The sequence below is a fragment of the Mastigoproctus giganteus genome, chromosome 14, assembly GCF_048544385.1.
Source record: "Mastigoproctus giganteus isolate SK-2022 chromosome 14, ASM4854438v1, whole genome shotgun sequence".
Taxonomy (NCBI): domain Eukaryota; kingdom Metazoa; phylum Arthropoda; class Arachnida; order Uropygi; family Thelyphonidae; genus Mastigoproctus; species Mastigoproctus giganteus.
In genome coordinates this window covers 114,399,947-114,417,586 of record NC_143588.1, presented here as the reverse complement: position 1 = coordinate 114,417,586, position 17,640 = coordinate 114,399,947, and the positions used below count along the sequence as shown (strand labels likewise).

The window sequence follows — 17,640 nt, the reverse complement described above, 5'->3', positions numbered from 1 at the left end:
GTGACTTGTACCCCAGGGCTGCAAGTCACATGCTCATGGCACTGTCGAAACTTCATTCAATATCGGACCACCTTTTTGCCCAAAAGGTGGCCAATATTAAATTTTTTAATTTTTTGACCAACGAATTTAGTTTTAATTTTCGGTTGCACCACTTTCACATGGTAACCACACTCCAATTACACAACAGTAAAATGAATATAATATTTATCAATTAAATTTTGTTAAACTGTAAATGTCTAAAACATTTGGCAATAATATATATTTTTTTCTATCTTTCACAGAAAGAAGACGGATGACAATCAGTGGTGGGAGTTATTTGACCAGAACACCTCAAGATTCTACTATTACAACGCTACCACTCAGAAAACTGTTTGGCATCGGCCCCAGAATTGTGATATTATCCCTTTGGCAAAGTTACAGGTGAGAAAAGCCCATTAATGTAAATTCATTTTTTGTAATATTAAATTACGTCACTTTCCTGAGGTCTCATTAAATTTTTATGAACAGGGGTTCGTGTCATTCTGCAAAACATGTTTTGTAGTTAATACCCGGTGTCATTGCCAGTGTCATAATATTGATTACCACCATGATTACATAGTGGTGATTAGTAATTTTGTATTAACGATCGCCATTTTTACCAACAGTACTTATTTTAGAACCCGTGGGTTCTTTAAGATAATTACTTCCGTAAGCGATTTCCTTCGCAGAACTTTGTGTGGTTGTTCCACAATAATTTTCGTGTTTTTCAACCTAAGCGTCAGTCTACTTTGGTGGAGGTCACTGTTTTAATGATGGAAGGTCGCATAAATTATTAAAACTATTCCTTCATGATTATATACCCTTTGGTGTCATCAGTAATATATAATTAGGGAATTACATCCGTTGAACTAACCTACTTTTGTGTCCTGTATCTGAAAAGAAAGAGTCAGTGGTAACTGATATCTTTTGACTGTGGAATATCTACTCGACTCGCAGATGGGGGAGGGTGGTCTATAGTTTAGTTTATGGTTAACTTTATTGTGAAGTCAAAGCCACATTTGCAGGTAAAACAGGTTAAGCAAGGCATTGAACAGGTTTCTACAGAATTTAAGGTGTTGTATTTTAATATGCGAAACGCACCTTCAAGGTAATGTTTAGAAAGTCGCGCCGAAATGTGGACATGTTTCAGTTGTTAATGTGGAATTGATTGAGTGTGTTGGATCCTGTCACCGAATCCGTGTCAGCGTTTAACTACCATGTAAAGACCATTAAACGCGGTTCTTTATGGGATGGGAGTTATTTCCATCTGAAGCCAGTCGTCCTTAACCTTTTTAATTTTGAGGATCATCTCCATTTTATATTTTGCCTGAAACGAAGGAAAATTATTGTCGACGTTTTTGCATTCAGTTTTATCTAATAAGTGTATAAACTGAGGGCCAGTTTATTAGAGGGATAGATTTTGTAAGTGTGAAGGAATGCACCTGGTCGGCAACTGTGTTCAAGTAGGCTGCGCTATTTCGACATTGACCCACTGATATCAGAGAACCCAAGTGTACAACTTCCACCACTGATCGATACAGTACACACCGATCGTTTCCTTGGTTCATGGAGATATATCTAATAAACTAGCCACTCAGTGTATATATTACATTAAAAACAGAAAGCTCTGTTAGAATCTGCAAGATTCGAATTCTCCGAATAAATGAACACCCCATCCATCCCATTATCGGTAATATTCCGAATTTCAAATCAAATTCTGGGACATTATCGAAAATTAAATTACGTTATAGGAGACAGCGTACGAGGGGGTGGTTAAAAAGTTCTGAGAATATAGTATATACTCGTAAAATGTATTAATAAATTATAGAATAGGTTATTTCGATGTTTAATATCTTATGAAATAACATGAAAAAAAATTCCTCTCACACTCTGATGATTATCATGAATGAAAAGGTTTCTGGGTATTATTGCAAAAATGCTTCTATGGGAAAACATTAAGTACTTTTTCAGTTCAGACACTTTAATTCTTCTGTTTTTCTTCAACAATGGCAATCATTTCAGAATTAGTTCATTCAAGATGGCTGACCAGAACTTGGTCATCCTCAAATGGCTCCCATCCTCTTTTCCAACTATCTTGAAACAGTATCATAAATGATTATACTTCTCCAAACACTCTAGTCTTTAGCATTTCTGCCCTCCTTGGTCAAAAATTTGATTACTGAATGAATATCCAGAAAATCGAGCTCGAACTGCTGGATATTCATTCTTTTACAATATACCAACATAAAAAAAAATTAAATTCTAGAAATTGTATAAGTAAGACTTACACAATTTCAATTCTTGGTACTTTGTGCTGGAATCTGGATTTTGATTCCTGGTTGGTTAAGAGTTTTCCAGCTATTCATATGATCGCGTACGCTGACGATCTTACAATATTAATCCAGGGTAATTCTGGGAAAAGCCTTGAAGAATCAGCAAATGCTGTGCTGTTGGAACTTTCCAACTGGTCTTCAACACATAAATTGCAGGTTTCTATTACAAAGACGTCTCAGATGTTGCTTAAGGGAAAGCTTGACCGTGGAAGACCTCCAGTATTAAACATGGGGAACAAGCCATTAAGTATTTATCTAAGACCAAATACTTAGGCGTTTATATTGATGATGCTCTCAGTTTTCTATCACATGCTCAGTATGTTAAAGAAAAGGCTAAATTGTTCCTGAACTGAATTAAACAGATAACAAGACAAGATTGGAGTCTTAGAGGTCAGACCTTATGACTTCACTATAATTGTGTGTTTTGTCGATAATTTCTTAGGAGCTGGTGCATGGGGCCTTAGAGCCAATAAAGTTATGGCCCTTGACATGTCAGGCTGCCCTCCTGACATGTCAAGAGCTTGTCGCACTACCTCCACCATGGCTCTTCAGGTTTTCCTTGATAAACTACCTGTCCATTTTGAAGTATAGTTGCAAAATGGCAGCAGGAGTGGTCTTAGTCTGATATTGGTGCAGTCACAAGGGACTTTCTGCCTTTATCAAGGGAAATTAAAAAGGAGATAATGTGGTTTTCGCCGGGATGATATGGTATGTTTATATTAACTGGACCCATGTCCAGTTAATATAAACATACCATGTCATCCCGGAAGTATAAATACTAAACTTCACGAACTGGGACTTTCACCAACAACAACATCTTGTTTGTGTGGCCAGGAAGAAACTGTTGACCATATTCTTCATCAATGTCATTATTATAACGATCTTCGACGTGACCTACTTAGTGTAGTTCCTAACTTAGATTCCAACAACAATAAAATTCTGGTTGAATCTCAGACAGCTTTTAATGCTTTGAATGTATTCGATTCTCGTGCATTTAAAAGAAGAATGAAATTAGGTCCTAGTTTTGCTATGCCTGTGATTTCTTGAATCCTTTATTGGATTAGGAAAGAAATATCTCATCGGATTCTATAGTTGCAACTGATCATTAAGGGCTACACTTTTGTGGATTTTATAATAGACGTGTACTTGATGTGTTTTCAGCAGAATAGGTATTTACTGCATAAAGAATTTTGCTCTACTCATCGAGATACTATTTGGCCTTTAGCGTTTTAGAGTTTTTGGAATTAATTTTTCTTTGTGAGTGAATATCACTGTGACATTTCCTAGTAACTCTGTTATTAACTGTCTTGAATGATAATATTAGACTTTTGGCCTCTCTTACAGCTCGTATTTAGGCAAGAGCTATTTAAAACTTCGTAATTTAGAACCCTACCTAATGTGATCTCATCTAGGATTTGAACCTCTCTTGGATGTGTATATTACTTTTGTGTTAACCCTGAAACCTTTTATTTATTTGGCCAGGTTATGGCATTACCCTGGCATTACATTGGACGTATCTGTACATAGTGTATATTCTGCTGTGTTCCTGAAGAAGAGGATATTGTAGATATTGCACATAGTGTCTTTCTGTGGAGCTTTTCAGAATTCGTGGAATTTTCTTTCAGTGTTTTTGTTAGAAGATCAATTATTTTTTCAACAACTGAAGAAGTTTTGCTGATCCTAGTTCCTAGGATGGGATTTTCCATGGGATAAGTTCCCATGGATAGAGAAGGTAGTCCACTTCTTCCTACTTTATTCTTGCTTTACTTCTCACCCCAGCTCCCAAACTTCTCCCTCGTGTTCCTCCTTTTCCACTTCATTCTTTTTCGGGTACTCTTATGCCCTGGGCTTGCCCAGCTGGAGATAGTTGATCCTGGCCGCCTCCACGTGGCGGAGATGGGGGGGGGGACATAGTGACCGGGTGTTACTGCTTCTCACCTGCTAAGAGCCAGGCACCGGCCGAAAACATAACAACAGAACACATCATAACACTTACACGCCCAACACACTACATATAAATGGCCGGTTTTGGCGTAAGCTTCAACACAAGAAGTACAATAGTGGCTTATGGGTGGAACCCTGGAGTCTGCCACAACAACACATGATATCTCTGAATATCCCTGCCAGGCAAAAAACTAGTTTCTAGGAGATAAAACCATGCTACTCCACCTGACACCGACTAATGAACCACTTTGTGAAAAAGACCCATAAAAATTCCTGGCGCATTGACGGATTCGAACTCAGGTCTTTTCCATCCGGTTTATATCAACTGTGCTAAATACGAGGGCCAACTTTTTTGAAAACTAAGGAGAAAGTAATAGTAGGAATTTTTAGGACCTCAACAAAGATCTGAGTAAGATTAAGGATTAGTGTTTGTCCCATAAAGTTCTTGATGAAGTTTTTGTTCAAATTGCCATTTATTTCTTTTTCACAAGTTCAATTTCTTGCTAAGCTTGTCATTTTCGTAAGAAAACCAAAATCGATATTTTATTACTGAGGATTTTCTTTTTATAATCTATAAAATATAGTCAGCAGTTTTACTTGAGGTTTAACGTTACGGAAACCAAATAAATGGCTCTTCTTCCCGACATGGTGGTAGTGTTTCAAGAAGATTAACTTTTCTCCAAGACAGCAATTTCAGATACCTGAGTTGACAGTATTTTCCTTGTTAATTAGAATATACTTGTTAGCGCTCCAGTAATTTCAAGAAAACTTCGGAGAAGAGATTTTATGTGTTAAAAAAATGAATGCGGAATGGATCATTTTTAATGAATTACCCAGGCATCATATAAAACTAGTTTAACATAGTTTTCATCGACCGAGTAATGAAATGTAAGAAAATCAAATTAATTTTGCGTAGATAAATCAGGCAGGCCCAGGAGAATCGCCCAAATTTGCTTCGAAAATATATTTTCAGAAAGTTGAAGGCCCTTAAAAGGAGATGCTTGGATGCATATCGATCTGTCAGAGTTTGTCACAAGAGGTGTTTCATATCTTGGCTAATTCTAGTGTGGGAAGTTTCTTAACTACTTACTAGCTTGTTTTTTGATGGCGTCAAAGATGGCAAGTTGAAAAACATTAGCTTGTAGGAAGAAACGAATCTAAAGGTTATTTTACCTTTGCCAGGCAAAGAACCTTTTCAAGTGCTACACCCAATAAAACAGGTTTTCTTAAACATAGGGGTATTTCTAAGTGTACACTCCTGCCTAAAAGTTTGGAATCGCAGCGTATGACAATAGTTTTCATTAATATACTGATTTTTCATCAAAATATCCTCAACTAGGTTCCCAATTTTTCACCACTGCTTTACACAAACAAATCTGGTAATTAATGTTATAATAATGTTTTCGCTAACATTATTCCAAGCGATCTGCAAGGTTTCCCATAAATTTTGTGAAAATGAGTAGAATTCACGGACTTGACAGTCTAGATGGTCCTATAAAAGAGCTATTGGGTCTAATTCAGGCGATTAGGGTGGCCACGCCATAATTTTCAATACTCCCTGCTGTTGTTTAGTTGCTAGAAACTACCCGCACAACTTAAAAGCTGTTTCGGGTCATTTTCTTGTTGTAATATGAAATGTCTTTGACAAAGTAAGAAAATCAAACATCCAGAGGGCTTTCTTTTCTTAAAATTCCTTCAGTTGTGATGATGTCACTCACTCCAGAAAAAAGAAGCAACCGAGGATCATGATGAAACCAACATCGTGCCTATCTGTAGGCACTAAACAATGTGGGGTCACCATTTTTCCTTCAGTTGATCGTCTTACATAAACCCTACACTTGAATCCAAAAAATTTCAAATTTGGATTCATCCGTCCACAGTACGTTTTCTACTCTTCAGTTGGTCAAAGTTGATGGCTCTTAGTCCAAGCCAACCGCTTTTTTTTTTTTTTTTTTGTTTGTTTGTTTTTATTTTCTCCCCTATTTTGCGGTTTTAATAAGGGTTTTCAGACTGCTACACGACCATGATGTCCTGCTTGTTAAAGGCGGTCTTTTACAGTGGATGTAGACACGGGAATTTCTCTGTTCCTATTGAACTAAGCTCGGATTTCCGTTGCAGTAAGTCGTTGATTGAGCTTAGAAATCAGTGTTATGGTCTTATCTTTTGCTTCCGTTGTTACGGGCGGTCATCCTGATCGTAGTTTGTCCTTTAAACTGCCCTCTCCTTGAATCGTCGAATGGTAATTTGTATTCCTTTAATTAAAACACCTAGTGAGGCCTAGTGTTTTGCCAGTACTTCTCATGGAATAAATTTCTTTATACAGAATTGTAACAGCACTTCTTTTTTGAACACTCAATTCCTTTTTTCTTGCTATGTTTATCACGAAAAACAAAACTTTCACTAAACACTCCTGAATGATGAGCATTCGATTTTAAGTTGCAGCTCCTACTCCTTAATTTACGAGGAGTGATCATTTAATTCGTGGACTGGTGCAAGATTTTATGTTTACCGCGCAAACTTTCCATAACTGCCGCTGGAGGCGCTCTCCCTGATCGCTACTGAGCAGACTCTGTGTGCACATGCCTGTACTTGTCTAGCTTGTGTTGCTGGAAGAGTTTTTTTTTAGCCGCGTGTCACTGGCGATCGTTTTGGAAGCAAGTATGATGTCGGACATATAAATGTCATCCAGGGACATCTAGATAGAAATGACATTCTGAAGGAAACAACATGGGTTGGTTAAGGTTAAAATTTATTAAAATTATGTTTAACTAATCCAGTAAGGTATTTTGACACAGTTGTTCATAAACTGGATGTAGGGAACAATTTCGACATAGTTTATTTGGATTTTAAAAATTTCTTTTGACTCAGTCCGTCATTAGAGGTTACTGTATAAGCTGGAACATGTTGGAATCACTGGCAAAATTCTCAAATGGAACGCAGGTTGGCTGCAGAGCAGGAAACCAATGGTTATGATTAATGGTACTCTTCAAATGGTCTAACGTAAGAAGTTGTATCGTCAAAGTTCGGTTCCGGGACTACTCTCGTTCTGATTTTCATAGTCGACCAGATTGATAGAATAGTTAATTAGTGTCAAGCAGCGCTTCTTCAAGCCCACTTAGACAGACTTCATGGATGGTGAGAAAAGTAGCAGCCAAATTTAATGCAACAAAACTTGAGAAATAGCAACCCATAAATAACTAGATGTGGTTGAATTGAAAACAGAAAAGGAAGAAATTGATTTAGGATACGGTTGAAAATTAAATTCTTTGAGCACTGTAAACAGGAAAGCCCATGGTGTCCTGTCGATGATATATGGTACATTTGCTTATAGAGATAGGGACATGATATCCCCACTTTATAAAGCAATTGAAAGACCACACTTTCAATTATTCTAAAACTAAGACTATAAATTCAAATTACAGGGAAAGATTTAGACTGGATTCTAGGAAGTTTTCTTTTAGCCTGAAAATTGTAATTTCCTGAGTAAGCTACCAAATAGGATTTAGTAACTTATTTAATTTAGTTTGATATCATGCCAACTATTTAGTAGCAAACTTAAGATACTGAAAAACAAAAAGTTCCGCGGGTAATTGCGCAGTCAGACATGAAGTTCTCTGTGCAATTCAAAAGGGACTTCTAGGACATGGGAGCTCATGGGATTTTGTCAATGAAATACAGGAATTTTTCTAGTACAGATACGGAGGTGATTATCCCGTTATGTGTATAAGGCAATGGTCATGCCACGTCTTCAGTACCGCATACAGATCTGAAGCCTTATTTTAGGAAGAATGTGAATAGAGGCGGACTGGGTCAAAAATTCTTACCAGGGAAAACAAATAGAATGTATCGGAGGTCAGAGTGTAATATTGAAAATCACACCGGCCTCCGGCCCATCCCCGGTAAGTCTTATGGCCAGTCCGCCTCTGGATGTGAATCTATTGGAATGGATTCAAAGAAGAGCAACGAGATTAGTGAGGGGAACGAAATAGTACTCCTACCAAGAAAGTCTTCAGTTCTACCAGTTGCACTTCCACACATAAGGAAAATTTAATATAAAAGGAAGGATGGTTGCCAGATAAGAGCGTGGAAATTTGCTTGCTGCTAGTGGCGTATCCAGCTATCATCGTAAGGGTGGGGGCATGGCGACCATGCTTTTGAGTTTTTTTTTTTTTTTTTTTTAGAACGCCTCCTGCGTGTTGTTTTTCTTTAATTTTGAATTTTTGGTTAAGGGAAGGAATACGCCCCTGCTTTCTGCCAACGGGTAATTGATTTTTAGAACGAACTTCTATCTGGTGTTTTGGAAATGGATAAAAATTGAATAAATTTAAGGAAGAACTCGACAAATTATCAGAACTGATGACCAGGTGATGTGTGAAGTATATTTTATTTGAGTGATGCAATATAAACTTGCTTCTCTGCATCATTTTCCACTTCTAATACTACAGTGGGTTGTTGAGACTGACAGCCTGGAAGAAATTCTTGGGCAACTGGACAGATACCTGCGTGAGGAAAGAAACATATCTGATGTTTATTTTATTTTATTATTATTATTTATTTATTTTATTTTATTTTTTGCAGAAAAAGCCTCTGGCTTCCTTTGCACCTTTGCACTTTTCTTTTGCAGAAAAACCCTCTGGCATCCATATGGTGATATGGATAATAATAATATGTTAAAGAGGCTTAATATGTTAATAACCCAGGGGCTCACATCTGGTGAGTATGGGCTTGGCAAAGCCAGTGTCCTAAGCTGGATGTCATCATTCTCTCTCTGTCTCTCTCTCTGTCAGGGTAACTCGGGAATTTTTTTGGCTGGTGCAACATAAGTCCCAGGCTTTCTTGCATGAGGAAGTCTGGGACTTATGTTGCATATGCAATAATATGCTAAAAATATTGATTGTATTATTTTTGTCTTCTGCGAAGCTACGGTATACCCCTAATATAAGGGGTATACCTTTAAGTACTGTTTGGATAAGCAACGTTCTCGTGTCTGGATTCTCAGAGACATGTTCGATTAGATAATCAAGTATCTCTGGACAGCATAGTTGCTAAAAGAGTGAATCATAGGAGAGCATCACTTTTTGAATTTAGGCTGCAAAATAAGTAATTTCTGTATGCGGTTCAACTTTTGGCTTCGATAACAGCCGATAATATCGTCTTTTGAATGCAATCGATTTATGAACAAACTGAAGAAATGTATGTTGCTTACTGTTTTTTTAAGTATGGGAAAGCTATGCTATTTTAATGATTATATCCACGTGATAAGCCAATAAGTATCCCGAAGAACTGTGCAAGGTCGACCAAGGTTCACAACAGTAACAGATTACCGAGTTCTGATCCTAACTGGCAGATGACAGCATTACACCTAGTTTCTGAGTCTGCAGCCACCACAGAATGGCCTTCGTGTGTAGCACCTTGGTATAACAACTCTTCACACCTGCAGGAATTTTTTTATGAGTCATTTTTCACAAGGTAACTGAGTTAGTCGGTCTCAGGCGAAGGTAGCATGGGTTTCCCCCCCCCCCTCCTGAAACTCGGGTTTTTCGTCCACCAAACAGCAAATCAACCACATAACACGCAATTTGCAGAAACATTATATATATAGCAATATGGCCTGAGTTGCTGATGCGCCGAAAAAACTATAGAAACCAAGCAGTTCATGTTTGTGACCGGAAAAGCCATCAACATGATGGTTCAAATGAACGGGAAGCTAATTCTAGTAAAACAAACTTAAATAACTGCAGAGCATCTGTGTTAAGATAGTAAACTATACAAGAAAAAGTAGTCCTGATTGTGACCTCGTGGGTAGCACAGTTGGTATAATCACCGTCCTCCCCGCCACTGTGTGGAAAAGACCTGAGGTTGAATCCCGTCAATGAGGCTGAGAATTTTTTGGGTCTTGCTCATAACATGGTTGAGTTAGTCGGTCTCATGCGAATGTAGCATGCTTTTCTCCCAGAAATACAGATTTTTCGTCCAGCAAACTGTGATGCTTAAAACTCTATAAACAATCATGATATGGAATTAAAGAAAAGCCATTGACATTTTGTATTCTTCTAGAACTGGACTGATGTACATATTGTATAATTTGCTATTAAAATTTATTTATTTATTTATAGCTTAATGCTTATAATCTTATGTATCTGTAAGTAAGTGTTCAATAGAGCTGTATTCAACATTAAATACTGCCAGTTGTACACTTTAACTGGGCATTAACCCTAGGGGCTCACATCTGGTGAGTATGAGCTTGGCACACCCAGTGTCCTGAGTTGGATATCATCATTCTTCTCTTTCTTGGTGATTCCTCTCTCTCTCTCATTGTAATTCAAAATTTTTTTTTTTTTTTTTTTTGGCTGGTGCAGCATAAGCCTCAGGCTTTCTTGCACCATGTGGATAATAATAATAATAATTTGTCTAGTTCTTCCTTATTATTATTATTACTGTATTATTATTATGCCTGTAGTGTATATCAGATTTAATAATAAGAAGAACACTATGTGCGATATGAAACACATGGGTACGTACATACCTATCTGCTCTGTATGGCATGGATGCTGTATGTGACCAGTTCAATGATACATTTGGCATGATAAAAGATTTAAGTGACTTTGAGCGTGGCATGGTAGTTGGCTTCAATATGAATACTCCGAAACTGAAACTTTGCTGAGTTTGGGTTTGCATGTACAATTGTCTGAGGTATTTCTGAGTTAGTCCTGTAACCACATAACACGTAGCCAGCGGCAATCCTGTGTTCGGAAACAGCTCGTTGATGCAAGAGACTAATAGAAGCGGACAGATAACAACCAAAGCTGACAGGCTGACAAATAACAGCCAGTAGAACAGTGGTAACGAACGAAGCAGTTTAGAAAGCACATCTAGTCGTGGATGGAATATAGCAGCCGAGAACCGAACTGTAATTCAATCTTGTCAGCCAAAAAAAAAAAAGAAAGTGCGGTTACAATAGACTCAGGAACACCAATAGTGGACGATAGAAGATTGAAAAAACGTTGCCTGTTGTAACGAATCTCGGCTCCTACAGTGTCACACTGATGGGAAAACTAGAACATGGCAAAAACTGCATGAATCTCTCTTGCCAGGTGACCAATGCAGGCTGGTTGTGGCAGTGTAATGGTGTAGGGAGTGTTTTCGTGGTACACATCCGCCATCGTTATACCAGTAGAGCAAAATTTGAATGTATTTAGGTTATCTTTAAATTGTTTTCGACCAGGCGCATTACTTCATAGCTGCAATATGTCCCTCTGCGAATAGGTTCTTCCAATATAAGCAGGATAAGTCGCCATGTCACAAAGCCAGAAATTTATAGAACTGATTCCAGGAACATGCGGATGAATTCAGCTTATTGTCGTGGCCATTCTAGGCAGCAGATCTCAATTAGTTAAGCACCTGTGTGATGAGGTGGAACGAAGTTTTCACACTAGAGATCTGCAACCGTCCAGTTTTTTTATAACTCTTCCCCACAGTGTGTGTGGAAGAGTTATCGTAATCACTGTGTCAGCCGTAAGGGCAGCCTATTTAATAGATTTGCCTCAAAATAGTAAAGCTTAAGAAAAACGTACTGAATTAACTTTGATTAAGAGTGATATCCGGTTTTAAAATGGATTATGTAGGCAGGAAATTCGAATCAGGTGTGTTGAAAAGAACATGAAAGGTGAATTGGAGAAGAAAGATCAGTGATGAAGCGAACACATTTAAAAAAAATCAAGAGCTGATAGAATAGATCAGTTGTGAATCTTCCGACTGATTCGACTCTGAATCCTAATATGAAAGTGAACCTGAAAATGTTCCATCAGATCCAGGTGAGTTTTTGATACCACTGAGTGATTCACAGAGGTGTAATATAATACGCAATAGATCTATATTCATTTGAGTGATGAAAAATACCTAAAGTTTGACGAAACAGGCATTTTAGTAACTTCCACCACAATGCTTAGGCCCTCGCGGATAGCACCATCTTCCACACAAGGCCCGGGTTCGAATCCCGTCAATTTTTATGGGCCTTTTTCACAATGTGGCTGAGTTAGTCAATCTCAGGCGAGTATTGTATATTTTTTGTCTTTCTAAACTCTGGTTTTTCGTCCAGCAAACCGACCACAGAAAAGGCAGTTTACCACAGTATATACAGCGCAATCTAAGTCGCCAATGCGCTTAAACCCTTCAACAGCACAATGATATAACGTGTATAATTTTGAAAAATGGTGAGAAACAGAATTGGCGTTCCCTAGTATAATCAAAAGATGTGCCATGTCGTTTATGCCATGTTGTTTATTTGATGTGCCATGTCGTTTATTTTTAGTACTGCAGACTTCAATTGTATTACGCGGATGGTGTGACTGAAAACAAATAAACACTACGGAAGAATGACATAAGAATACGGAATCGTTATAGAATCCACGATGGCTTGATGTGGAGTATTGACCTTTCCATATCCTAAAGATGTAGTCTTAAAAATCATATCCGCAATTGGTAAGATGTATGGATTTAGTGAAACTAATTTCTAAATATCAACACTAACGACAAATTGAAGCTGTGAAGCAGCCTACACTGAATTAATTCCAGCAAAACCAGATGTAGGGTTAATAAAAATTTTAAATCCTTTAAAATTTCTTAAATGTGGTTCTTTTCCTAGCAGTGGGTAACCTTGATAATTCTTCTCGCTCAGGGCTTCGCGATTCCTTGCGCCACCACTGCTAATACTAATCTACTCATACCCATTCCTTCTTATGCCTGTGAGATGTCCTCAGTCCCACCTAGCATTAAAAAGTAGCTTGAAACTGGAGTAAGTATTGGATCGTTGGATGGATGGGTTAGTAAATAAATAAAAAAATTCTACATTTTATGGTTTTGCACTTTAATACGAGGCATTCTTCCTCCTTTCTATTTTCTTTCTTTCTTGTCGGATTCCAGCAAAATATATCAATACTGAGTGTTAATACAGTTGGGATTTAATCGAATTCTTTATAGGCACTAGGACTTGTCAAGCGCTCAGGATATCAGCGTACAAGTGTACTAGAAAAGCTCTAGCTGGAAACATGCCAAAAAATTCTGGCAGAGCTATTTTTATTCCGTTGTTTTATCTTTTATACGTCTTTATACGCTACTGCGATAAAGGCTGAATTTTCACCTCGGCATGTTCAGAAATTCTCCTCTCAAGTTCATGTTAATCTTCCTCCGAGCGCTGGTTTGGTCTTATGATGAGATACGTTTCTCCAACCTTGTAATGATCCAAAAGAACTTTTTTTTAATGAATGTAGTGTTTTAACTTTGTACCCTTGAAGTTTTGCTCTTGTAGGCCCTTTCTAGGAAATTCCCAACCTAATTTGTTTTGTTTTGTTTTGAAATAATAAAATTTCTGTATTATGCATGTGGACATTTTACCCCAACTGTGAGATTGTAATGCACGAGATTCGTTGCGAGGAAATTCCTTGACCCCAAAAAATGAATTATTTTTTTAAAAGCCAAAAAATGTGCAAGAACAAGAATTTTGGAAAATTGCCCGAGTGAGATTAGGAAAATTTTCACGTAAAACAAGGAAATATTTTAAACCAAATCATATTCACCTTGTATTGGTTTGTAATTGGAATAGGTGAAAAGGAAGTTCGTTTGCGTTATGCCAGAAAATTGCAAGTTTCCGATTTTCCTCATAACGTAACTTATTTACAGAATTTAGCCTTGTTTATGTTTTATATTTCCCCATAGTGCATTAGCAAACCATTTTAATTGTTCCCAGTCGATTTTCATTTTGCTGGCGCCAGCATAAATCATATGAAAGGGTGTTAACGCGGTAAAAGTTGTTTGCCTTGTTCTCTTCGCAATTCTCGAATTATGTGGGGCGGTAACAGATTGATACAAACGACACCTATCGTCAGTGGTGGGTAACAACTCTCAAATGTGCTAACTGCTTTTGTTTGTGTTACTGAAATGGCAGCCACCAAATAAATAATGCGGATGAAACCTCAGAATTAGCTTTCAAGTAGATGAGAGTTTGGGTTAATTACAACCGTAGTGGAAAACAAACATAACATTTATTTATTTTTTTTTTTACACAGCGGTGGTAAAATCGGAGTTTTACAAAATATGGGATCTCAGTAAATTTTTTTTATTTTTTATTATGGGTCTGTTCACAAATTACGTAACGGAAGAAGAGAGGCGGATCACTATACAGGTAGTTCCCGCTTTACGAGTTTTCGCTCTACGAGTTTTTTTTTCTTTTCCAAGTATCAAAAAAAATCGAAAATATGAACATTAATTGCAAAAAATGAATGTTAAACATTCATAACCCCAGGGGCTCATATCTGGTGAGTATGGGCTTGGCACACCCCGAGTCCTGAGCTGGATATCATCTTTCTTGGTGATTCCCTTTTGCCTCTCTCTCTCTCTCTGGGTAACTCGGGAAGTTTTGTTTTTTGGCTAGTGTAGCCTTAGGCTTCCTTGCACCATATATCTAATAATAATAATAAATACTGCATTTCAAACCACATGCATAGCTATACAATACAGTGTACCCCGCTTTACGATATTAATCCGTTCCAGTGCCACCATCGTATCGTGAAAATATTGTAATGTGAACCCAATAATACATTGTTTTTTGGTAATTCGTTCCACGACCCCAGAAGTTGAATTTTGTGATATTTTTCTAACACACGTTTCTGGAGGTCACTACCATAAAAACAATTTGCACTTTCCAGTTTATTAGACTTTTCTGTTAGCGCAATCAATTATAAACGGGTGGTAAACTCAATGTATTTGCAAAAATACCGATAGCTGGAATTGTGTGGTTTTTTACGTTACTACGGCGAAACGTGTTTCCTCTTTACTGAAATCTTCAATCATATAAAAAACATAAAACATAAATAAATTTTCAGAATCTTCTCTTCATTCTTTTTTTTTTTTTTTAAGCTTCGTAAACTTGTTACTCCGCGCAAATCGTGTTAGTTGCAATTTGTGCATTCAGTTAAAAAATGCTTATGCATGCAATCATGAAATTTATAAAGAAAAGAGAAGATTATCTTGGAAACAAATGTCTCTTGAAGCATTTCTGAAGAAGACAATTCCCTGTGCAACAAACCAACAAGTGCCGAGCCAATAACGAGTGATCAACGAGTGTGCATTTAGTCCATGTTGATGATCACAGAGTAGTAAGATCTTACTACTCTGTGATGATGATGAAGAATAAACATTCTTTAACATTTGTAAGTCATAAATAATTTCTTTATTATTATAATTTGCTTGATTTTACAGGCTACATTTTCATTTCTTTCGATAAATCAATCATTGTTTAATCATAAACTAATTAGCTAACTAATTTCATTGTTGAGAAACTTAACCCCGGGGACTCACATCTGGTGAGTATGGGCTTGGCACACCCAGGATCCTGAGCTGGATATCATCATTCTTCTCTTTCTTGATGATTCCTTTCTACTTTTGACTATTTCTCTCTCTCTCTCTCTCTCAGGGTAACTCGGGAATTTTTTTTTGCTTGTGCAGCATAAGCTTCAGGTTTCCTTTCACCATATGGCTAATAATAATAAAAATAATAATGTAACCCCTATTTTTAACATTATGTCTATGGGGAAATAAATTCTCGCTTTACGAGTTTTCACGCACTAGGAACGAATTAGCTCGTATAGTCAGGAACTACCTGTACCTTCATACAGAAAAAGGAAAGAACTTATGTGGTATATTTAAATAAATAAAAAATTAAGTTGAATTAATCACCCCTAAACCATTTCAAATTAATGATGCTGAAACTATACTACATTATATATTTAGGTAACTACTGCTCTTTGGCGTATGAAAGAAAAAAACTTAATTAACAAACCAACCAAATTAATTAAATTAAACAACAAAAACTTACTTTCACCATGGTAAGTGCCTTGCAGCCCTGACTGAAGAAATCCATCCTCAAAGATAAAAGGAGATTCCCAAATAAGAAAATAGCTGAAGTCAAAAAATAATAAGAATTGAAAGAATAGGGGGTATTGCAAACCTGATTTCTTTAGAGGAGCACAAAAACTGTTGACCTCCAAAATGTATTTCCTTAATGAACTGCTGAAAGGCAGCCAAGCATTCACTGGTGCCCCTGTATGACCTATGAGAGAACTAAGTTGCGAAAAATATGGCCAGCCCTCTTTAGCCTAACTTAAAAAAAATTGGCTGATCTCAGGATGTGGGCACACCCGAGTTACTGGATTGTGAGTATGGCTGAATTTGGGACGGATTCAAGCAAAAGAATTGTGGGTTTTTTAATAGACTTTCATTTTTGGTTAGTTTACGCCACTAATTGAAAATATTTTAATACAGTTTTCAATATAGTTTGATGATTGTCTTCTGTTTCTAGTCTATCATTGCTGATGGGTTTAGTTTGGGGTAGATTGATGTGCATTGGCTACGCTTTGCTCTTCCTTGGTGGCAGTAAGTACATAGCCAGGTGGGCAGGAGCAGCAGTGCGTAGCACACTCTTTTTGATTAAACCGGGGTTCGAGCCCGTGACCACCAAATATGGAGGATGCGGAAAGGTCAGGGAATGACCACTGCATGTCCCCATAGCAATATGGCCTTAGTTGCTAATGCTCCTAAAAACCAAATAACAACAAAGGCAGTAAGTAGACAATGGAAATTGAAGACAAGATTAGTTTTATAAAAAACCGTATAAATTAACAGTCTTTTAATAAGGATATTATCATGTTATAACTTAAATCTTTTATATTATATTAACCGAATAAATTTGATGTGAGCGTTGGGTGAAGAATTTTCCTGCAAAAAGATATGGTAATCTAATCTATCTTATGTTTAAACAATATTACTTAAAGTAGGAAGAATTGGGCTTCATCACTTATATTTTGAAAAGCCACTAAGGACAGATTCAAGCAAAAGAAGCTATGCCTGCAAAGTGGTACCCATGTTCTGGAGTAAAACCAAAAAATATATGCACAAAATGTAAATTTTCAAGTTGACCAATGGTGAATCAGTGGAGCAGAAGTTTGAGTTTTTAATAACAGCAGTAGTTACTTAAATTTATAATGTGCTGTAGTTTCAGCATTATTGATTTCACATGTTTTAAGAGTGATTAATTCAATTGAACTGTGTATAAGAGGTGGGTTAGTTAAAATGTTATGATGCAATGGAGAGAAGGTTACAGGCAGGCACATACACAATATTTTGTTATTACATCTCAAGGTATTTGCTGTTGATAGTAATATCCATTATTATCAACAGTGACAGGGCCAGATTTAAACTTGTTGTGGCTCTGAGCTATAATATGTATGAGACCCTTTCCCCCTTTCCACCAAATAATAGGCGCCTCCATAGCCAGGTGGGAAGGAGAAGC

At 37.1% G+C, this 17,640-nt stretch overlaps 1 protein-coding gene across 1 annotated transcript in view; it reads left to right on the top strand.

The window, feature by feature from the left end:
* The window catches only part of LOC150075586 (rho GTPase-activating protein 39-like), a 210,758-nt gene that overhangs the window by 86,953 nt on the left and 106,165 nt on the right, over window positions 1–17,640 (top strand). The window contains exon 3 of the mRNA XM_090389097.1: window positions 282–420. Coding sequence (XP_090245223.1) covers window positions 282–420 — 139 coding nt within the window. The remainder of the gene's footprint in view (window positions 1–281; window positions 421–17,640) is intronic.